Genomic DNA, 24,697 nt, shown 5'->3' with positions numbered 1-24,697 from the left:
ACTCCATCTACTGAGCCATCTTTAGGGTCTGATGAGAGGAGATCAGGGAGAGGTTCACTCTCAGCTTCCTGGTCCTCATCTGTTACCATCAACAGATTTACATCAGCCCTGTCATGGAAGAGCTTAAGGCGGTTCACATGGATCACCCTCTTGGGGCTCCTGCTTGTGCCCAGGTCCACCAGGTAGGTGACCTGACTCTTCCTCTCTAGTACTAGGTAAGTGCCACTCCATTTGTCCTGAAGTGCCCTGGGAGCCACAGGCTCCAGAACCCAGACTTTCTGCCCTGGTTGAAATTCAACCAGTGCAGCCTTTTGGTCATACCACAACTTCTGGAGTTGTTGGCTGGCCTCAAGGTTTTTACTTGCCTTTTCCATGTACTCTGCCATCCTTGAGCGAAGGCCAAGTACATAGTCCACTATGTCTTGTTTAGGCTCATGAAGAGGTCTCTCCCAGCCTTCTTTAACAAGAGCAAGTGGTCCCCTTACAGGGTGGCCAAACAGAAGTTCAAAGGGTGAGAATCCTACTCCCTTCTGAGGCACCTCTCTGTAAGCGAAAAGCAGACATGGCAGGAGGACATCCCATCTCCTTTTGAGTTTTTGTGGGAGCCCCATGATCATGCCCTTTAATGTCTTGTTGAATCTCTCAACAAGGCCATTAGTTTGTGGATGATATGGTGTAGTGAATTTGTAAGTCACTCCACACTCATTCCACATGTGTTTTAGGTATGCTGACATGAAGTTGGTACCTCTGTCAGACACCACCTCCTTAGGGAAACCCACTCTGGTAAAGATACCAATGAGGGCCTTGGCTACTGCAGGGGCAGTAGTCGGCCTAAGGGGAATAGCTTCAGGATACCTAATAGCATGATCCACTACTACTAGGATGTACATATTTCCTGAGGCTGTGGGAGGTTCTAGTGGACCAACTATGTCCACACCCACTCTTTCAAAGGGGACCCCCACCACTGGAAGTGGAATGAGGGGGGCCTTTGGATGCCCACCTGTCTTACCACTGGATTGACAGGTGGGGCAGGAGAGGCAAAACTCCTTAACCTTCTGGGACATATTGGGCCAGTAGAAGTGGTTGACCAACCTCTCCCACGTCTTGGTTTGTCCCAAATGCCCAGCAAGGGGAATATCATGGGCTAGGGTCAGAATAAACTCTCTGAAACCCTGAGGCACTACCACTCTCCTAGTGGCACCAGGTTTGGGATCTCTTGCCTCAGTGTACAGGAGTCCATCTTCCCAATAGACCCTATGTGTTCCATTTTTCTTGCCTTTGGACTCTTCAGCAGCTTGCTGCCTAAGGCCTATCAGGTTTCTTGTCCCTTACACAACTCTTCCCTTGAGGGTCCCCCTGGGCCCAAGAGCTCAACCTGATAAAGTTCCAGCTCCATAGGCTCAGTTCCCTCAGAGGGCAGAACTTCTTCCTGAGAAGAGAGGTTCTCTTTTTGGTGTTGTGTTGCAGCTGGTTTCCCAGCTGACTTTCCTTTTCTCTTGGTAGGCTGGGCCATTTTTCCAGACTCCAGCTCTACTTTTTCACCCTGTGCCTTGCACTGTGCCCTAGTCTTGACACACACCAGTTCAGGGATACCCAGCATGGCTGCATGGGTTTTCAGTTCTACCTCAGCCCATGCTGAGGACTCCAGGTCATTTCCAAGCAAACAGTCTACTGGGATATTTGAGGAGACCACCACCTGTTTCAGGCCTTTGACCCCTCCCCACTCTAAAGTTACCATAGCCATGGGATGCACTTTAGTCGGATTGTCAGCGTTGGTGACTGGATAAGTTTGTCCAGCCAGGTATTGGCCAGGGGAAACCAGTTTCTCTGTCACCATGGTGACACTGGCACCTGTATCCCTCAGGCCCTCTACACTTGTCCCATTAATTAAGAGCTGCTGCCTGTATTTTTGCATGTTAGGGGGCCAGGCAGCCAGTGTGGCTAAATCCACCCCACCCTCAGAGACTAATGTAGCTTCAGTGTGACACCTGATTTGCTCTGGGCACACTGTTGATCCCACTTGGAGACTGGCCATTCAAGTTTTAGCTGGATGGGAGTTAGAAGTGGTATCTTTCTTGGGACAGGCCTTGTCTCCAGTTTGGTGTCCAGACTGACTACCGTTACGACACCAGGCCTTTTTGGGATCAAAGTTTTTACCCTTGTACCCAGAATTGTTTTGTGAAGAGGCTCTGGGCCCACCCTCCTGTGCAGGTTTTTGGGGGCCTGTAGAAGACTCTTTACTATCTTTGTTTTTGGCTGTCTCACCACCTTTCCCCTGGGGAGGTTTTGTGACCCCTTTCTTTTGGTCACCCCCTGTGGAAGTTTTGGACACCCTAGTCTTGACCCAATGGTCCGCCTTCTTTCCCAATTCTTGGGGAGAAATTGGTCCTAGGTCCACCAGATGCTGATGCAGTTTATCATTGAAACAATTACTTAATAGGTGTTCTTTCACAAATAAATTGTACAGCCCATCATAATCATTTACACCATTGCCTTGAATCCAACCATCTAGTGTTTTTACTGAGTAGTCTACAAAGTCAACCCAGGTCTGGCTCGAGGATTTTTGAGCCCCCCTGAATCTAATCCTATACTCCTCAGTGGAGAATCCAAAGCCCTCAATCAGGGTACCCTTCATGAGGTCATAAGATTCTGCATCTTTTTTAGAGAGTGTGAGGAGTCTATCCCTACACTTTCCTGTGAACATTTCCCAAAGGAGAGCACCCCAGTGAGATTTGTTCACTTTTCTGGTTTCACAAGCCCTCTCAAAAGCTGTGAACCATTTGGTGATGTCATCACCATCTTCATATTTAGTTACAATCCCTTTGGGGATTTTCAACATGTCAGGAGAATCTCTGACCCTAGTTATGTTGCTGCCACCATTGATGGGTCCTAGGCCCATCTCTTGTCTTTCCCTTTCTATGGCTAGGATCTGTTTTTCCAAAGCCAATCTTTTGGCCATCCTGGCTAACTGGATGTCCTCTTCACTGGAGTTATCCTCAGTGATTTCAGAGAGGCTGGACCCTCCTGTGAGGGAGCCAGCATCTCTGACTATTATTTTTGGAGTCAGGGCTTGAGAAGCCCTGTTCTCCCTAGATAGGACTGGTGGAGGGGATTCTTCCTCCAGTTCACTATCATCCTCCTCTGTGTTATCCACAGAGGGGTTGGCTCTATCATACTCTGCCAACAGCTCAGGAGCTGTACTTTGGTAGGTCTGGAGCCCATTGTTATTTTTCTTATGTTACAGAGTGACCTTAGCTCTTTCATCTGGAGATGGAGGTAAGGTGTGGTGTCGAGTTCCACCACATTCATCTCTGTACTAGACATTATTCTTCTAAAAGTTGGAATGCTTTTAAGAATCTAAAACTAGTTCTAGAATCTAATTCAAACTTTTAAAAACTTTTAAACTCTAAAAGAAATGCTAACAGGGACTAACACAAGGCCCTAGCAGGACTTTAAAGAATTTAGAAAACTTTTCAAATTGCAAAAATCAATTTCTAATGACAATTTTGGAATTTGTCGTGTGATCAGGTATTGGCTGAGTAGTCCAGCAAATGCAAAGTCTTGTATCCCACCGCTGCCACCAATGTAGGAAGTTGTCTCTGTATGCACTATTTCAAAGTAAGGAATAGTATGCACAGAGTCCAAGGGTTCCCCTTAGAGGTAAGATAGTGGCAAAAAGAGATAATACTAATGCTCTATTTTGTGGTAGTGTGGTCGAGCAGTAGGCTTATCCAAGGAGTAGTGTTAAGCATTTGTTGTACATACACATAGACAATAAATGAGGTACACACACTCAGAGACAAATCCAGCCAATAGGTTTTGTTATAGAAAAATATCTTTTCTTAGTTTATTTTAAGAACCACAGGTTCAAATTTTACATGTAATAGCTCTTTTGAAAGGTATTGCAGGTAAGTACTCTATGAACTTTGAATCATTACTTTAGCATGTATACTTTTCACATAAAACACAATAAGCTGTTTTAAAAGTGGACACAGTGCAATTTTCACAGTTCCTGGGGGAGGTAAGTTATTGTTAGTTTTCACAGGTAAGTAAGTCACTTACAGTTTTCAGTTTTTGGTCCAAGGTAGCCCACCGTTGGGGGTTCAGAGCAACCCCAAAGTTATCACACCAGCAGCTCAGGGCCGGTCAGGTGCAAAGGTCAAAGAGGTGCCCAAAACACATAGGCTATAATGGAGAGAAGGGGGTGCCCCGGTTCCAGTCTGCCAGCAGGTAAGTACCTGCGTCTTCGGAGGGCAGACCAGGGGGGTTTTGTAGGGCACCGGGGGGGACACAAAGTAGCACAGAAAGTACACCCTCAGCAGCGCGGGGGCAGCCGGGTGCAGTGTGCAAACACGCGTCGGGTTTCCTTCAGGTTTCAATGGGAGACCAAGGGGTCTCTTCAGCGATGCAGGCAGGCAAGGGGGGGGGCTCCTCGGGGTAGCCACCACCTGGGCAAGGGAGAGGGCCTCCTGGGGGTCACTCCTGCACAGAAGTTCTGTTTCTTTAGGTGCTGGGGGCTGCGGGTGCAGGGTCTTTTCCAGCCGTCGGGAAATGGAGTTCAGACAGTCGCAGTCAGGGGGAGCCTGGGGATTCCCTCTGCAGGCGTCGCTGTGGGGGCTCAGGGGGGACAACTTTGGTTACTCACAGTCGTAGAGTCGCCGGAGGGTCCTCCCTGAGTTGGTTGTTCTCCACCAGTCGAGTCTGGGTCGCCGGGTGCGGTGTTGCAAGTCTCACGCTTCTTGCGGGGAGTTGCAGGGGTCTTTAAATCTGCTCCTTGTAACAAAGTTGCAGTTCTTTTGGAGCAGGGCCGCTGTCCTCTGGAGTTTCTTGTCTTTTTCGAAGCAGGGCAGTCCTCAGAGGATTCAGAGGTCGCTGGTCCCTTGGAAAGCGTCGCTGGAGCAGGTTCTTTGGAAGGCAGGAGACAGGCCGGTAAGTCTGGGGCCAAGGCAGTTGGTGTCTTCTGTTCTTCCTCTGCAGGGGTTTGTCAGCTCGGCAGTCCTTCTTCTTGTAGTTGCAGGAATCTAATTTCTAGGTTCAGGGAGAGCCCTTAAATACTAAATTTAAGGGCGTGTTTAGGTCTGGGGGGTTAGTAGCCAATGGCTACTAGCCCTGAGGGTGGGTACACCCTCTTTGTGCCTCCTCCCAAGGGGAGGGGGTCACATCCCTAATCCTATTGGGGGAATCCTCCATCTGCAAGATGGAGGATTTCTAAAAGTTAGAGTCACCTCAGCTCAGGACACCTTAGGGGCTGTCCTGACTGGCCAGTGACTCCTCCTTGTTATTCTCATTATTTTCTCCGGCCTTGCCTCCAAAAGTGGGGGCCGGGGCCGGAGGGGGCGGGCAACTCCACTAGCTGAAGTGTCCTGAGGTGCTGTGACAAAGGGGTGAGCCTTTGAGGCTCACCGCCAGGTGTTACAGCTCCTGCCTGGGGGAGGTGTTAGCATCTCCACCCAGTGCAGGCTTTGTTACTGGCCTCAGAGTGACAAAGGCACTCTCCCCATGGGGCCAGCAACATGTCTCTAGTGTGGCAGGCTGCTGGAACCAGTCAGCCTACACAGATAGTCGGTTAAGTTTCAGGGGGCACCTCTAAGGTGCCCTCTGTGGTGTATTTTACAATAAAACGTACACTGGCATCAGTGTGCATTTATTGTGCTGAGAAGTTTGATACCAAACTTCCCAGTTTTCAGTGTAGCCATTATGGTGCTGTGGAGTTTGTGTAAAACAGACTCCCAGACCATATACTCTTATGGCTACCCTGCACTTACAATGTCTAAGGTTTTGCTTAGACACTGTAGGGGCACAGTGCTCATGCACTGGTACCCTCACAGGGATGTGGAATTCCTATCGCCCGACGCCCGGGACATCTTGTTTGGGGTCAAGGGCAACAAGTTTTTATGTTTACTTTGTCCTTGGGACAAGTAGGCCCAACCCCCTGCAGCACAAACCCTTTGGCTGCCTGTTTACTGAGAGTTGAACTCTCTGCAGTTGAGGTAATGTGTTTCCAAAGGATAATGCTGTTCGAACTTATGGTTCATTATTTGAAAGCCTTCATTATTCGGGTGCGTGCTGTAAATAAATGTTTTAAGGTCACACTTCACTACTGACGTTGGTTCCAGTACAAAAAAAAAAACGTGTACACACATGTTTGAAAAGTTTAGGCTAAGAGGCTAAGTATAATGCTCCCAGAATGCTCTCTGATTATATGCAAATGAAGTGTCATTTAGTAAAATGTGTTGATGCATGCTAGTATTTCCCAAAAATATTTCTAATGGAAAATCAGTGTAACGATTTTCAACACGATTATGGGAAGCATGAAAATAAACAAACACTGACAAAGCCAACTGATCTGACATATTTTTATAAGTCTTTTAGTTTCATCAATGCGTGTCTTGTTTTGACATGGCTTTTGTAACACTTTATTGTTGTGGGAGCTACCAGGCCCTCAACATTGTAACAAACATTGGCAAAACCCCCCCAAAAACTTTTTGAACTCTTAAAGCACACGTTGCCACCAGCGGCATAACAAAGGCCCCGCAGCCGCCCTCCAGGGGGCCCCATCAGCACAGCACCTGCCCTGAGTGAGTCTGGAGAGGGGGCTCCTCCATGTTCTTTGCAAAGGGGCACCCTCCAGTTTCGTTACGTCACTGATTGCCACTGTAGTTCCTGACACTGAACAAAACTACTTTGTGTAGCAATATGCTCCTTGTGGAAGAGCAGAATGCGATCACTCACAGTAAAGCCAGCCGAAAGAGAGAGAAATAGAAGTTTAATAAAAACAAAATGTCTTTGTTAACACCAGACCTAATTAGGGACCAAGACCCACGTGTAGGTAGCTTTTTGCATGTTGCAAACTGCGACTTTCGCTGTTTGCAACGTGCAAAAAGCACATTGCGATGCACAAACCCAGTTTTGCGATTCAGTAACCTGGTTACCGAATCACAAAACGGGTTTGCTACTCGCAATTAGTAAGGGGTGTTCCCTTCCTAATTGCAACTCGCAGTGCAATGTAGGATTGTTATGTGACCGCGAACGCGGGCGCAAACCAATCGCAGTTGGCACCCATTTCAAATGGGTGCTAACACTTTCGCAAAAGGGAAGGGATCCCCATGGGACCCCTTTCCCATTGTGAATGTCACTGTAAACATTTTTTCAGAGCAAGCAGTGGTCCTGTGGACCACTGCCTGCTCTGAAAAAATGAAACGAAAACGTTTCATTTTTCGTTTTTGTTATGCATCTCGTTTTCCTTTAAGGAAAACGCCTGCATTACAAAAAAAAACTGCTTTATTGAAAAGCAGTCACAGACATGGTGGTCTGCTGTCTCCAGCAGGCCACCATTCGTGAGGGGGTCGCAAATTGCGACCCACCTCATGATTATTCATGATGTGGGCATTTGCGAAGCCCTTGCGAATCACAGATGGTGTCAAGGACACCATCCTACATTCGGATTTGCGACTCGCAATTTGCAGGTCACAAATCTGAACCTACCTACTTGTGGCCCCAAATTCTTAAAGAAAGTCACAAAAGTGCACCCATGGTATATGTCGTACCCCTATAAAATATTTGTGAACTGTATTTTAGCGTGGGTAAATACGATGTGTAGATTTGCTCATGTGAAAATCTATTGAGCATTTGCAAGTTCATTTTCCCTCCAGCCACTTTCTTCCCAACCCTGGAAGAAGTTCTAATTCTGCCATTGTCAGGAGTAAATGTCCAACCTTTCTTATTATGGGAAAATATTAGAGAGAAGCTGGTAAAAATCTTTAAAACATGCAGGTTAGTAGGTTTGCAGACTCAAAGGCATTCCAGCCCTGGAACTATTGCTTACTGCTTCCTCCAGCCCCAGTATGCAGATCTGCAGAAAGGTGGCAAAATAAGGAAATTGCTACAGTAGGGATTGAAACTCCAAGTATTCAAGCCCTACTATGGTAGTAGCCCTGGCATAATCAGAGGGGCTATTAATTGCTGCCATAATCTGTCGCCACACTACATGGCACCAAAGGGACAAGTAGATCTTTTTACAGGACAAGTAGATTTGAGAAGCAACCTGTCCCCTGGACAAGTAGATATTTTAATAAATTCCACACCCCTGCCTCACCTATGGTATAGTGCACCCTGCCTTAGGGCTGTAAGGCCTGCTAGAGGGGTGTTTTACCTATACTGCATAGGCAGTGAGAGGCTGGCATGGCACCCTGAGGACAGTGCCATGTCGACTTACTCATTTTGTTCTCACTAGCACACACAAGCTGGTAAGCAGTGTGTCTGTGCTGAGTGAGGGGTCTCCAGGGTGGCATAATACATGCTGCAGCCCTTAGAGACCTTCCCTGGCATCAGGGCCCTTGGTACCAGAGGTACCAGTTACAAGGGACTTATCTGGATGCCAGGGTGTGCCAATTGTGGAATCAAAAGTACAGGTTAGGGAAAGAACACTGGTGCTGGGGCCTGGTTAGCAGGCCTCAGCACACTTTCAATTCAAAACATAGCATCAGCAAAGGCAAAAAGTCAGGGGGTAACCATGCCAAGGAGGCATTTCCTTACACCCACCATTTCCTACACAAATGAATATTAAAATCCTCTACCACCATAATAATGCCAAAGGATAACTTTGTGCCCAAAGTATTATTTACGATTGAGCCAGCTTTTAAACATTGCAGCCCTCCTGCCGGGATGATTTAGCATTATAAAAATGTACCAGTAACAGCTTATTATGGTCGGAGGAAAATAACAAAGACTGCAACGTGGTGACACCAGTGGGTAAGACCTCAAACTCCCCTTAACTGCCAATGACAAAAATGATCAGCCCACCCTTTGATCGCCTAGCCCTTGATTCCGATGCTAGTAAAAAGAAGGTCTAATACCCCTGTAAAAAACAGTTCTCAATTGCTCAAGTCTCTTGGAAACAAATTACTTCAAACTCTCTGATAAAGCCCAACCATTTTGGGTGACCAGATTTTCGAGCAGTGGCTGCCAAATTCCAACTAATACGGTTACATGCATTCTTGAGGATACAGTCTACCAACACCATAGTATATGGCTGTGGGATAACAGTCAAAGAGACCGAAACTGGCAGTGCTGGTAGGGCCAGTACCTTTCTGGTTTTCAGGGTGCTCTGATGAGCGTCCCCCAACCATCAGTCACATGCATCTATAGTGGACAAGGGGGTAAACATATTGGAAAGAGCCAACTTTGATGAATCAAGGGACGGCCTACCCTCATCTGTGTCTGCCATCTCGGGACCTGCCGGGAATTGAGTATAGGAGCACACATGGGTGATTTATAAAAGAAACCCAATGGAAGCACCCTAATGGGAGAGACAGGGCCATTAAAGTGAGCACACCTAAAAAAATCTAAAATAATTCCTGCCACATGAGGTCTGTTAAAGTTAATAACCACACAATCTCCCCCTAGGGCTTATTTTTCCCTTCCCCAACCAACTGACCAGACGAACCATGCTAATATGAGCTCTGGCACAATCCCTCAAGGCAGTATTCAAAGCCCAGCCAGAGTGCGATTTTGCTTCTCAGTTGATAAAAATTCTCCTGGGGAAAATTACCCAGAATGATTACATATGGGATTCCTAGGCCTAGAGTCATGTAACCTTGCAAAATCGACCCCCACATCGCCATCCTCCATAAAAAAGGAGGATACAGGGCGTGAAGTGGTATCTCCCCCCACCCCCGTAACTGTCAGTACGTCAGTATCTGTGGGATCAGCTGTTCCCTCTACAGCAGGCAGCAGCAGCTTGACTGCGGCATGGTGGGGTGGTACTGGGGGGACAAACAGGAACTACGGTACACAGAGCGGCTCCCATTTGCTGCATAGCACATTTATTGGTAGAAAGTTTCAACTCAATTGCAGTAAACGTTGACAGATGGATTCCAGCTTAGTGTCCAGGGCTGCAGTGATGCTAGACTGAAAGGAGTTCATTAAGGTTTCCACGTTCACTTCGCCCACATCCTCGAGAGCATCTGACCTCCGTTACTGGCCCAAGTTGGCCCTAGGGCACACGGCCCAGCAAGCGGAGAGGCACCCAGGTCCAAGGAATTAAACAAAGGGACCTCCCATCTGTGATACGTCCCAGGAGGGGAGGGAATCATTTCCAAACCCCCGTCAACAGACAAAAGGTACCCGGTAACTCAGAAGGTGGAATCAGAGAAGAACGAATAGCCTGTGATCAGCCAGTTCAATTTCTTTATCAAGAATGCCCGCGGCCCTATTCAGGAAGCCATTCATAGTTGTTACTAGGTTAATTGGGGGTCTTACACTTCCCCATATTGGACCACCCAGATAACTCCGTCAGTCAAATCGATGCAAAATGAAACAGCAAGACAGCTCAGCAAACAAAATATAAGGGGCAAGAGACAAATGACACAGGGCTTCCGCTTTCACTAACAACAAGTACACAACCTGGCCCTTGGCTAGGGGTCCAGAGCCCTTCTAAATCTACCACCATCATGCAACACCAACAGGCTGATGAAGAGAACTGGACAGTCACCAAATAGCTTCCCCACCTTGCCCTCAGATCTTCAAGCCAAGAGGGGGGGACCCAGCCCCTTATGGGCTCTGACAAGCGCATCCCAAACAGTGGGGCAGCCAAATGCACTATACAGCGCTCCTTAGATAAAAACAGGTGGGGTGGTGAAGGGCTGCCTACCAGTCTACTGGGAATTGGAGTCCACCCTGTATTAAGGCCACCAGCAGCACAACAAACATCCTGCTCAGTGGGGCAGCCAAAAGTGCTATATAGCACTCCTTAGGTGAAAACAGGTAGGGTGGTGAAGGGCTGCCTCGCAGTCTACTGGAAATTGAAGTCCACCCCATATCCGGGCTGCCAGCAGCACCACAAATGTACATAATATATAATAATTCCTTGCCCTTAACAGGTAAAGGTGTTTAATTGCTTATCCACTCCAGCAAAATTTAAACACAGTTGCATAGGTCAAAATTCAATAGATGTGGCACAATTATCCCTAGCTCACAGGGATCAAAGACGGGAGAACTAACTCTTATCTTTGCATTGAAATCCCCCCTAAAACCGCATTTAAACTTTTTAAGATAAGAACTAAGCTTCAGTTTTTCTATGGGGGTGAAAAGGATATAATTTTTCAGCTTTTTGCACACAAATTTACAGCTGTGTCAAAATTAATTAAAAAGAAATTTAAGTGAATAGAACAACAGACCCGAACAAACTGAGGCACAGGATGCAAAATTGGGATGTTCTCAATTTAAAAATCCAAAGATGTCCGGAGAAGAGTTGAAAGACCACCCCTAAGCCTTCCCATAGGTGATGGTAATTATGTGTGCACAGTGACTGAGGTAACCATCCCATGATATCCCCTGCAGTCCAAGTTTCCTGAAACATAATAATGTTGAATTCCTTTACACAAGTTAGCCAGTCCTTAATAGTTATCTTACAAGCAATACCAGAGATATTTCAGCAAATCAAATTGAGACATCTCATTTGGGTACTTGTCATAGGTGTAATTTATATTTCCAACAAGCAGACAGGAGTTCCTCGTAGATACTATACTTTCCTTTTCTTGTCAATCTAACTCCCTCCAAACAAAACGCAGGTAAAAGCGATTATAGGTTGGTAATTGATTTGCTGTACATAGGGCCAGATGTATCAAAGTCCCGGTTTGCATTTCTTAAATAGCGAATTTTAAGAAATCGCTATTTAAGAAATGCAAAAGGGATGTAAGAAAATAGTAAATCCCTAATACTGATTTCCTTAAATTCGCAATGCTATTCGGGAATTGCTATTAGGGAATGGGACTCCATTCCATAGGTGCGAATGGTTTTGCATTTCCCAATTTGTGAATTCCTGTTAGGAATTTGCAATTTAGGTGAAGCAAATCCATGGGTGCTTTGATGCACCCTCCCACCCCCAAAGAAATTGTGCACATGTAAAGCGCATATATGCCCTAGGGGCATGTGTGCGCTACATGCCACTTTTAAAAATGCATTTTTAAAATTGCACATGGCTACCACCAAATTTGAACTTGTGGTAATTGCATTTCCTAAATGCCCAGTTCGCATTTAGGAAATGCATGATACATGTGCACAGGAAATCGTAAATAGGAATTCCCTATTTGCAATTTCCTATTTAGGGAATCGCAATTTGCAATTCCGTATTCAAAGTCGGAATTTTAGGGAATCGCTAAAAATTGTGATTCACTAAAATTGCACTGCACTGCCTTTCATACATCATGAAAGGCGACTTTCCATTCGCAAATGGTGGAATTTACCGATTTGCACCGTTTGATACATCTGGCCCCTAGTGCTTTATTAGGGGCCTGTGCTGCAAGTACTTATAAAAAACAAGTCCAGTGGTAACACTCTGATGTGTTCCTATAACATAGACAGTTTTGGGAGAGAAGATGGAGTGCCAAAGCAGGATAGTTACAGTTAATAACCACAGAGTAGCCACTAAAAGATTACTGTGAGGGGTGGATTCCCTCCAGGGAAGCTGTTAGTTTCACAATTTCTCTTTCCAGTAAGATATATTCGTAGTCTGCAATGTTGAGGTTAATTTGTTTTGAAAGCCAGTGGCACCCTTTATTTTTCAGCGGTATAGTAGTTTCTATTTTACCTGGTGCCAGGGTTGGCATGTTGGCCATTACAAAAATGCTTCAGTGGAATATTAAGGTGATTATCAGGTGATCACTGATCATGTGTGGCTGGACCATAAGTTCCGGCGACATGTACTCTCTCATGCAGAGGAGATTTACGCTTGTCATGACCATCGGGTATGGCCAATGATGAAGAGGGTGCAATAATGCAAACTTCTGGTAGCAAGTGGTGGGGAGAGAGTGAGGGGTAGGTGTTTCCATGAGATCAGGATACAGTGGCTGGGAATCCAGAGTGAGCATGGTAAATTATTGTAAAATGTTCCCAATTTAACATTCAGGTGCCTCCAGGGAAGCTGTTAGTTTCACAATTTCTCTTTCCAGTGAACACAGATGCTTCACCAATAGAATGACACAAGACGCAATCATATCCTTAAGTTTATCAAAGAAGATATCCCAGTCAGGGCTAGGCTGGTTGAGTGACCAATGACAATTAACCATAGGTTGAGACTGAGCTACAACCTTCTTTTTCTTTCTGCTATAGGACCAACGTCACTACTGTGCTGCCGGGTCGCACTAGGACGATATTGTTACTTCCTTCAGAAGATTCCTGTACTGGCTGATTGTAATCCTCTCTTGCAGGAGAGACTGAAATAGGATCATTATCTTCTGAGTCAGTTCTCAGCAAGAGCAATTTCCTGAGAGATAATCCCAATCACCCATGCTAAGAAGGAATCCAAAGTGGTACTTTTTTGCTCGCCGTCTGATCTGGAGCTAGTGATATTACTCTTGCCCATATCGACATATAAAATCTCCAGTCAGGAGTAAAAGACAAAGCACGCAGCTACAGTCATAGTCGTGATATTGATAAAGCAACAATAACTTGACTTTGTCAGCGAGCCAAGAGGGATGGCACAGCCCAGCCTCTTCTGGGCGATGATGGAAGGAGATGGGACGGCCCTTGACCCAGGCTTTGCCCGGGTGCAGTCTGTGTGAATCCCATGCAGCAGGCGTGATGGTGGCCCTACATTGCACTGTTGCTGCGAAGGCCCACTTCCACCTCTCTTCCTTACGCACCAAAAGAATCCTGGGACTTGGATTCTCTTTCAGTCCAGCAGAGTCCAGGTGCACTGAGCAGGCATTCTCCACAGCAGGAGTAATGGCGGCCCTATATAGCGCTCCTTGCTGCGAGGTCTCAGTAATTGTTGGTGTATATGTCCTTCTTGAATAAAGGATTGACAGCATGTTAGGTGGTTTTGCCACAGATGTTTTATTTTTGCTTGCACTTTTGTTTACAAAAGGTTGTGCGCAATGTCTTCTCTTTCTTTAGTCTGTTCGGTGGCGCTTCTGGGTGTGGGAACTGTCCTGCCGAGTACCTGAAGAGAAAGTAGGAAGCGTGGCAGGTAAGTGTTTCTGTTTGTTCCTATTTGTGCATCCGTCACCAATTTCACCCAGTGTAATGGTGTATCACGTTGCTCACAAAAAAAGTAGCAGTGGTGCTTCTGTGTTGGATGTTAGGATTCCATAGATCGCCCCACCGTTAGGAAACCTATATGCCAGATTGCGTGCAAAAGAGCAACTGAGCATAAACTCAAATCGAGTGTAGGTCAAGGCTTACAGTGGGCCACTTAACTCTTAGGCATTCACCCCAAGCCAGCAACCTATTACACACCTGCCGTAGCCAAGTTCTTCCTGGAAAGTGTCTGGGTCAGCAGGCATATCTGCGGGCTCCTACACAGAGTGCCTCAGCAGCAGTTGGGGTCAGCTCTGTCTCTGTTTTCTCCACGGCAGTTAACACAGGAAATCCTCAGACTGTCCAGCACTCGCTGGCTCCGTTCCGCTCTTCCCTCTGTGCGTCTTCCACCATGGTTGGCATCCTCTGCATCAAAACTTGTGCACCACCTTCCAGATTCTCTACTTTTTCTGTCTGACTACCTGGGGATGCTCCAAGTGGACTCCAACCACTCCTGTTCAGCTCCAGGATTTAAAGGGCCCCATTAATCGCCCTGACAGTAAACTTGCAGGGTGCCCGAGGTGTCGAACAGGGTATTCAGATTTTATACAGTTGGGCACGCTGTGTTTGGAACATTTTTTGAAGAAGAATGGCTTGCTATGAAAGATGTAATAGGTAGGCAGATCCATACAGAGTATTGATGTGCTTACTAGATTTATGACGCAAGAAGACAAACACATCTTTAAATTCCTGAATTTCACAGTGGTACTGACAAAACAAAATATTATGATGATCTGGAAGTTACGCTTTGGACCAGGAATTGAGTAATCAACCTGCTGGCTTGGGCATCAACAAAGTAAACTGATATGCACCAACAACTAAGACAAAAGATAGAAGGACCGGTAGTACAACAAGCAAGAGGGACATTTACTTTGTGCAATACCCACCAAGCAACTCCTCCCATCAATTGTAGATGATATGTGGACTTCATTCAGTGCATTGCATAAAGTTGACTGCTATATCTTAAGTTAGTATGATGATGGACGACAACTCCTCCCATCAATTGGAGATGTTAAATGGATAATCATTCAGTGCAATGTTGAAGGTTGGGTGTTATATCTCTAGTTGGGATGATGAAGGGTGGGCTTGGTATTGAACTGTCTGAATACTTATAATGCTCACCAGGAAAAGAAGCATTGTTAAATAATGGTAAAAAGCACTGAAAATTCTCTGATTCATAAAATGTCTTTGAAGAATAGTATAATGTCCAATCCTGCGACATTGCAACTAATAAGCTTACTGTAACAAGGTAATGTTGAAAGTGAGTACCTTGTTCTGACTTGTGAGGTAATACATGGGAGAGCAGCACTGAAACTTATGTTAACAATTATGTGTTATTTGATTTCACTTTTTAGCATACAGCAATGCTTGGAATATTGAAGGTAAATGCTTGAAAGCCATCAGTCTGAGAATGAAATGGGTAGCATTTGAATAAAAAAAAGTCTCAATAAACTATTTTTCAAAAATCAATTCCAAATTATAACTAGCAACATCTCTCTCTTACGTAAATACCTCCCTCCATCAATTTAATCCAGCACTTAATCCAACTATTAGGCAAGTGCTACCAACTATGCATGGATTAGAGTTTAAGTAGTAAATTAGTTCACCCTTAAAATAAGGGGAAGCGTGTTTTACTTGATTTCAGAAATACGTAGAAATCAAAATGTTGGTAAAAAGATATTTATGTAAGGTTAGGATTGTGACAATCTATATTTTGAATTCCATGTTTTTGCAAAATAAATGTTTCCAGTGTATGTTATCACATGAAATTAATTAAATGTATGTGGTCAACGTGTGAAACCAATTATGAATTTAGAAAACACATTGCTTTTGTCACCTGTACAAGACCTTTATACTCCCACTAAAATACTTCTAACCATGTTTAGAAACCATGTTTGAATCCAAAAACTCCATGCTTCTAACATACCTAAATCAAACTCATCACAAAGAATTCACCCACTCGAATATACACTATGCAATATACATCTTTTAACATCCTTAAAACAAGGCACGAAGCACCACCTTTAAATTGTAACTAGAAAACCACTGATACATAATGAGTAAAAGACCTTGGATAGCCACTTAGTCATGACACTAACGTTATTCTATGTACAAGTTCCATTCCCAAACTCTATAAAAGAGGTCTCCGATATTCTTTATGAAGTTTCACCAAATCATTTGTACAAAACATTTATATCAACCCTTAAACTCTCCATGTAAAACCTATGACATCCCACTCAATTCTACTTACACAGCTTCTGACAAGACCTATTAAATCATGTGTGTAAAAACGCTGATATCTAAGATAATATAAACACGAGATAAGGCTCTGAAATGCCACTTGACTGAGGGAGGATGCAAAATCTTACCAGCAAATGGGGATTTTCCTTAGGGTGTGGAAAAAGGGCACACTCACCAGCAGAGATCTCTGGAGGGATACGCTTGAGAAAATTTACTTGAGGAAAGGAGTATCATGAACCCTTTAGAGGAAAGAGATAGGTACTCTATCATACAGTGGAAGCACAATATGGGTGCCTGCAGACTGGCAGCCACATGGAAACCTTTCCCTAGAGGTAGTAAAAAGAGACTAAACTCTTCAGATGGATTCAGAAATGGAAGGATCAGAAAGGAGCCACCAAACCCTTTGACGAGAGTAAGAAGTAATTATTTAAATTCAGAAAACAACAGACAAGGAATTCATAAATAAGTAACTACGCCTGCGATGCTGAATACCCAATAGGTTGAGGTGAGAACAACCCAACTATTGTGGCATTGACAAAGTGGTTATATGTTGTAAGAAAGGCCTACAACTCACGAGAAGAGATGCACAGCATCAATTGATTCCTGTGGCCCCTTCCTCCGGAATTTCATGAACTCACTCAGGGTAACCAAAGGGTCTTCTTCCACCTGGATCTTGTCACCAGAGGCCCACGTTTCCATGGCAACTAGGACTATCCTAGTGTTTAGCTGTTCCTTGTAGATCTGTAGGAAGCACAAGAGTCATATCAGCAAAATCCTGCACCACAATGGGTCCCATAAACTTGACTGCTTCCATGCTGGGCATCAGCACACCCCTTGTGAAAAACTAAAGCTAGAGAATATTAGGTGGATTGTGAGGCATCTAGAATTTGCCAATGCTGCCAACCTGCTCCCACTGCCCCATGTTGCCAGCAACTGCTGATCAACTGAACTGTCTTCGTTACAACCACAACTGTGGACTGAAACAGACAGTTTTACTGGTGACATTTAGCTGTGCCATACATTAAGGGATACAAGTGTGAATAACAATAAGGTAAACTATAAACTACATTGTAGCCTATATCAAACATTGGATTTAAGAAACTGACTTGGTCTTTACACATACTCATTCAAGCTCATACTGGCAAGCATCAGATAGAACATTAAAGGGTTACAACCACATTATGTTAATGCAGGTCCACATTAAAATAGTTCATGCATATAACACCCCCTCTTCTATTTATGGTCTCCCATTCCATTACACAATTTGCAACTGTATATTTATCAGCTTACGAAATAGCACTACTACACTGTTCTCATGAGTTGCAGATTAAGATGAATTTACTAAGAGATACATGAGTGTAAAATGCAAGTAAACGTTTACCACAAAAACAATGCATTGTGGAGTGAGAAAAAAATATTCTTGAAGCTGCAATTGTGATGTAACAGGTGAACTGTGCCTGTGAACTCTACAATTGTAATATCAACAGTGCCGTAGTGGAGTATAAGTGCAGGCAGACAGTCATTACTGTTAGATTGTGAAGTATGGCCACATTGCATTTTTGGTTTCAAGTGCTCTATAAATACTCAATGGTTTACAAACTGGCACTGATACACTACCTTTTTTTCCAAACAGAACAAAAATCGATGGTACGATATGCACTGATGCAAGCCATTAAAGAATAGCATACCAAATTAATAATTTCAATGGCCACTGTTCACGTGCTAAAGTTTGATTTTAAAACTAGCATTCAATTTGCGATTTTGACATATGCAATTGTGCTATACCAGATGTGTGTGAAATGCACAACTACAAGGTCCATAATAAAAAGACCAGAAACCTACGTTTTTAGGAACTTCGGAAAGGTGAAACGTCTGGTCTGTGCACATTCAAATTTTGCTTTGGATTCAAATAGGCTCCTTGTGAGGTCATCGAGGTAGAATGGCATTGCCCTTCACATATATCACCAGATGGTCAGAAAACATTTTTTGTGAGCATGCCAGCACTAGCTGATGCACTTGTTCGACAACATTAGTCTGCCAACAAATGTACTTCTTGTATCAAAAAGACATTGGTGAGCAAGCACTATGCCAAAGCCAGGAAACTATGATAATAAGAAAAATATTTCTGTAAACTTAAAACATTTACAGGCATTTAAAACATGTCTAACATCTACTGAACAGCCACTGCAGTCAAATCGCTAGCTCAAACACTGTAAGAACCCTTATATCCTTGGGTTTGTTACGTCTATAAAATCTGCATATAGATAATTAACCCCTTTTAGGACAGACCCGTAAAACACAAGTCAAAGGAAGCCCTTGAGCAATACTTACTGCATCTGCCAGGTTGACTACAGATTTGGCAAAGTTGCTGGTGAGAACAACAGACTGGCGCAGCTGATCAAACTGAAAGGCAAAGTAAATACAGATTGTTAATGAAAATCGCAGAGTTTCAGCCATGAGTGCAAGGTTCCATGTTCCCTAAATAAGGAAATCTCTCTCTCTGTAAGGGAGGTAGGCATATCTATGGTCAACATTTGTGGAAAAATATGGTTGGCATCCTTGCAATGATCACCTCTTGTTAAGAAAAGCAAAGAAAGATCACTTCTCAGGTGAAAGAGCTCGCTAGTATCAGAAACTGTGATGTTCTGGCATAGAGACAACGCCCTTCCTTGGATTTAAATATACGAGATTTATTCACATTTTGGTCCAAAGAACTCGCTGGGGGTAGGAGACACCAACGTGAATGCAAGGGGATAACCTTTGAGGCTTTATTTTCAAATGTCGTAATTCTAGCCACGTCTGAGAGCACCACCTCACTTTCACTAATGGTAGGCAACCATCCACACTCAGAATGTTATCAGAACACTATTCCATCACAGAAACACAGAGAACTATCAGGCATTTGTCCTGTATAGCTACCATGAAGGCATGATATATCACAGACAAATCTACATTTTAGAGTTATGTTGACAATAGTGTGCATAATGACAGATTTAAAACACAGGCTATAGCTATTTTAAAGTTTACATGTTGTACATACACCTACACCTTAAAAGCAGAAATCATTTCCTTAAAAATGCTAAATACTAGTTAACTGTGTTGGGAATGGTAAACGATCTTTATCATTACTCAACAAGGTGATGACACTTTGGGCATCATGTTCTGTATAGAGTGGATCCTTCACATCCTTGGTCCAGATCTGGGTATGAGGAAGTAGCAGCATTGCAAACCATTCCAAAATAGATATTCTGATGGATACACCTACCTGTGGATTCCTCACCAAAAGAATTCTCCCCTCGCGCCAGCCTCGACGGAAATTTCTTCTAGCTCTGCACGTCGACGATGACGTCACAATCGCCCCACTCCACGCGATGCTGTAGGACATCATCCAGGCGATAAGAAGCCCTCGTCGACGTGCAGACGTCAGTTCCCTTTTTTCCGTGCCTGAGTAACGGTTAATTCTTCGAGGTTCACAGGGAGCTACTGTTTCGGATGACGGTTACAATGTTGCAGCCAAGGAAATCCGGCTTTAAACCATGTAACCAGTGCGGGGGTCGGATGTCGGTTACCGATCCCCATGAGAATTGCCTCTGGTGCCTTAGCTCCGACCATGAGGTCGAGTCATGCGGCTCCTGCCAGCGCATGAACCCTAAGGCACTTAAAGAGAGGGAGGCGAAATTGTTCTTGGCTCGATCCAAGAAAAAGAAGGAGAGACGTCATCGGAGGGAGTCTTCTTCGAGATCCTCGAGATCTCATCACCATCATAGTGACTCTCGGTGCCGTCACGGATCTCGGCGCCGATCGAGCAAGGGACGGTCTAGATCGAGATCGGCTTCTCCGTCAGCTCGGCGCCATCCGACGTGGGAGATTAGCCCGACGGTCACCCCTCCACCTCCTACGACCCCGACGTCACCCGGGTCGGTCTTTGAGGTCGAGCCTCCCCAGAGGCCAGAAGGTTCTCCTAGCCAGGAGTTACCTGGACCTTCTTCGGCGTCTATGCCGGTGCAGCAACAATACCCGGCTTTCCCAACTCCGGGAATGGATCCTGCAGTGTTCTTAAACGCCATGTTTAACATCTTTTCTTCCATGACGCCGGGTGGAAGTCAAGCAGGTCCGTCTGGCCCTTTGGCCTTTAATTTGGGTGCTCCGGCGTCTTATAAATCGACGCCCTTCACTCCATTTTTATCTGCTGCACCTGAAGCGGCGCCGATGCCCTTGACGTCGCCCAGAAGACCGGCTACACCTGCTACGGCGCCGTTGGATTCGCCTCGGATCCGATCCACAGTCAAGGTTCCTGTGGGGCCGGAGGGTCCAGCGTCGGATGGATCCGAGGTTCGGCGCCGACGGAGAACTTCGGCGTCGGCCGACGCCGGGTCTGGAGTCAAGGCTTTGGTCCTGACATCTGGCTCTGCGACTATTGGAGGAGGAAGAGTATGCAAGGCAGCACCTGGAAGAGGGTGAAGTTTTGGAGCCTTCTGGTGACTTCCAGGGTCTGGATACAGCCAGTGGCTTAGATACCTCCCCGGAGTGGGATCTAGCTTCCCCTGGAGAGATCACTGAGGAAGCGTCATCATTCCACGCTGTTATTCGGAAGGCTGCAGACTTTTTAGACCTCCCCCTCCCTACTGCGGAAGTCAAGAGAAATCTGTTGACAGAGGTTTTGCACCCAGCTTCTGTAACTGCTGAGCCTCTTTTGCCCTTTAATGAGGTGCTACTGGATCCCATTAAGAACATCTGGATGAAACCTGTGTCTACCGCTGCTGTCAACAGGGCGGTGGCTTGTCGCTATCGGGCGGCACCAGGTGATCCGGTGTTTCTCTCCAAACAACCAACACCAGAGAGTTTAGTGGTGAAGGCCTCGTGTTCGTCTAGGTCCTCTCCTGGCTCGTTTCCCGGAGTACCTGCGGACAGGGAATCAAAGAAGATGGACCATACAGCTAAAAAGACCTTTTCATCTTGTAGTATGGCCTTAAAGTCATCCAATGCGACCTGCATATTGGGACGTTACATCCATGCCCTAATGGAGGAAGCGAAGGGCCATCCTAATTTGTCCCAGGAAATGTTGCAGCTACTGGCGGATGCTCAAGCGGCTGCGACTCAGGTGATCCAGTCGGGATTGGACACTTCAGACTCTGTGGCTAGAGCTATGGGCACGACCATAGTTTCTAGGCGACAGTCTTGGCTACGGTCATCTGGCTTCTCGTCTGACGTGCAGGCAACTCTTCTTGATCTACCCTTTGATGGCGAGAGGCTCTTTGGTACAAAGGCGGATTCTGCTCTGGGACGTTTTAAGGAGAGCAGAGCTACTGCAAGATCTTTGGGGCTTCAGTCTTCTGCCTCATCCTCCTTTAGAGGTTATAGGAGGTTTAAAGGATTTGGACGCGGCTCCTCCTTTCGTGGCAGATTTCAAGGACCTCAACAGTCTGCATCCACCCTGCCATACAGATCTTTTAGAGGCAGGGGCAGAGTCCGCACAAGAGGAGCCACCCAGCAGCACTCTGCCTCTTCCTCTTCCTCGGGAGGGGTGCAGCAAGCAAAGCAGCCGTAGTCCTCCTTCACTCCCTGTCCACTTGTCTCCGGTAGGGGGGAGACTTGCCCATTTTCTTCCGATGTGGGAGGTTATAACATCGGACTCCTGGGTCATCGACATTGTGAAGAAGGGGTACGCTCTTCCCTTTCGGGAATTCCCTCCCCACCCATCCTTCTGTTCGGAAGACCATCTTCTCCTATTACAACAGGAAGTGGTGTCCCTATTGGCAAAAGGAGCAATAGAGTTGGTTCCCGAGCAGGAGAGGGGTCAGGGCTGTTATTCAAGATACTTCCTGATCCCCAAAAAGGATGGTCGGTTGAGACCGATTTTGGACTTGAGGGTTTTGAATTGGTTCCTCAAACAGGAAAAGTTCAAAATGCTGACCCTTTCACAGGTTCTTTTGGCGTTGAACGAAGGAGACTGGATGGTGTCGGTCGATTTGCAGGACGCGTATTTTCATATTCCGATCCTCAAATCGCACAGGAAGTATCTCCGGTTTGTAGTGGGATCGCAGCATTATCAGTTTGCGGTCCTCCCGTTTGGTCTTACTTCAGCACCTTGAGTCTTCACAAAGGTGATGGCGGTGGTAGCGGCAGAGCTCAGAAGAAGGGGGATAGCTGTTTATCCCTATCTGGACGATTGGTTGATCAAAGCCAAAGCTCCGGAGCTCATGCAGGTCATCTCCAGTCGACAACTCGGTTGTTGTACGACCTGGATTTTTCAGTCAATGTACCCAAATCTCACCTGGAGCCCTCTCAACGCCTTCTGTTCATAGGGGCAGTATTGGACACGACATTGACTTGGGCCTTTCCTCCGCCCCAGCGGGTACAGGACATTCAGGCGTTGATTCCAATGTTTCGAAATGGAGCGGTAGTTCCAGTCCTCAAGGTCCTTCGTTTGCTCGGTCTGTTCGCTTCTTGCATACTGTTGGTCACTCATGCACGCTGGCACATGAGGGCTCTTCAGTGTGCATCCGCAGGCAGTGGTTTCAACACAAAGGGGATCTCGAGGAGTCGATAAAGATCTCCAGAGACGCTGCAGTGGATCTTCAATGGTGGGCAGCGGTCGACAACCTGTCACAAGGAAGGCCGTTCTCGCTGCCACCACCAGTGGCCACAGTAGTAACGGATGCCTCCACTGGAGGTTATTTTATCGGCCAGGCGACACTCCACCAAGTCAATCTATGCTAATCGTTGGGCTAAATTTGCATGCTGGTGTGGAGAGAACCCTTAAAAGCTGGTTTATTTGACATTTTGTCATTTGCACTTTACCTGGCACAGAAGGGTTGTGCGATTGCCACAGTCAAAGGTTATTTGTCTGCACTATCCGCTTTTCTGTGCCTTCCTGATCAGCCGTCCTTCTTTAAATCTCCTATTGTTTTAAGGTTTCTAAAGGGACTCACTAACAAATTTCCACCAACACCATTCGTTATGCCTCAGTGGGACCTTAACTTAGTTTTAGCGTTTCTAATGGGGTCCCCTTTTGAACCGATGGACTCTTGTCCTTTACGGTTGCTAGTATTCAAGACTGTTTTCCTGGTGGCCATAACATCTGCCAGAAGGGTTAGCGAGCTTCAGGCTCTCAGTGTAGAACCCCCTTACCTTTATTTCTTCAAGGACAAAGTGGTGTTAAGGACCAAGGCGGCTTTCCTACCGAATTGGATACGTGGGGAAGAGGAAAGGTAGAGCGGTCCACAAGAGAACGCTATCCAGGTGGGTCATTCTATGTATTAAGGTTTGCTATTCTTTGGCGAAGAAAGAACCACCTGTGGGGCTTCGTGCCCATTCCACCAGGGCCAAAGCAGCTTCATCGGCTTTGGCTAGAGGTGTTCCTGTGGCTGACATCTGCAGGGCAGCGACCTGGGCGTCCCTCCATACTTTTGCCAAACATTACTGTTTGGATTCTGAGGTTAGGAGGGATGGCCATTTTGCTCGCTCGGTGCTGCAGGATTTCTTGGTTTGACCATTCGGGCACCCACCTCCGAAGGTAGTACTGCTTTGGGACTCTATTCTTTTGGTGAGGAATCCACAGGTAGGTGTATCCATCAGAAGAATAAGTTACTTACCTTCGGTAACGCTTTTTCTGGTGGATACAATAACTACATGTGGATTGCTCACGGTCACACCCGCCTCCCCGTTGCCTGACTGGTCAAACCGAGAAGTCCTTGGGTGAGCATCCTTGGTCTTGTACATATGTATATAACTGATTCATGTAAATAGTTGTGATAACTGTATATACATTTCCTTTGAAAATTAAGATAGTTCAAAGAAGAAATTTTTGGACTTGGTGTATATATACATATATTTCTCTCTTGTATTGAGCATTCATTACTGTTATTTATAATGTGTGTTATAATAAATGTTCTATTTTCATTCATTCTAGATGAATATGTACTCTTTAGGTTTAACCTGTTATGCTATGCTATGGCACGTAAAAAATGGTGATAACTGACGTCTGCACGTCGACGAGGGCTTCTTATCGCCTGGATGACGTCATACGGTGTCGCGTGGAGTCGGGCGATTGTGACGTCATCGTCGACGTGCAGAGCTAGAAGAAATTTCCATCGAGGCTGGCGCGAGGGGAGAATTCTTTTGGTGAGGAATCCACAGGTAGTTATTGTATCCACCAGAAAAAGCGTTACCGAAGGTAAGTAACTTATTCTTCTCTCTGCGGTCACCTTAACCAATTGTAACCCCCGTTAAAGGTCTCACCACAGTAGCTGTGGGGCTGGAAGCGCAGGATTTAGAAACATCAGGACATTATCCGAGCATGGCCTCACTCAAGAAAAAAGTTTAATTTGGTCCTTTTTTGTGTGTGCAAAAATGATATGCGCTAAGGCAACACATT

General features: G+C 45.6%; 1 protein-coding gene across 3 annotated transcripts in view; it reads right to left on the bottom strand.

The window, feature by feature from the left end:
- ADAM11 (ADAM metallopeptidase domain 11) overlaps window positions 1-24,697 on the bottom strand; it is a 375,674-nt gene that overhangs the window by 227,798 nt on the left and 123,179 nt on the right. For all 3 annotated transcript variants that reach the window (XM_069237932.1, XM_069237931.1, XM_069237933.1), the window contains exons 10-11: window positions 18,652-18,723; window positions 16,895-17,061 (exon numbers count right to left, since the gene is read on the bottom strand). In XM_069237932.1, coding sequence (XP_069094033.1) covers window positions 16,895-17,061; window positions 18,652-18,723 — 239 coding nt within the window. The remainder of the gene's footprint in view (window positions 1-16,894; window positions 17,062-18,651; window positions 18,724-24,697) is intronic.

The sequence above is a fragment of the Pleurodeles waltl genome, chromosome 6 (genome assembly GCF_031143425.1).
Source record: "Pleurodeles waltl isolate 20211129_DDA chromosome 6, aPleWal1.hap1.20221129, whole genome shotgun sequence".
NCBI lineage: Eukaryota > Metazoa > Chordata > Amphibia > Caudata > Salamandridae > Pleurodeles > Pleurodeles waltl.
Note: the sequence above shows the minus strand (reverse complement) of the source record. Positions and strands in the feature narration are given on the sequence as shown.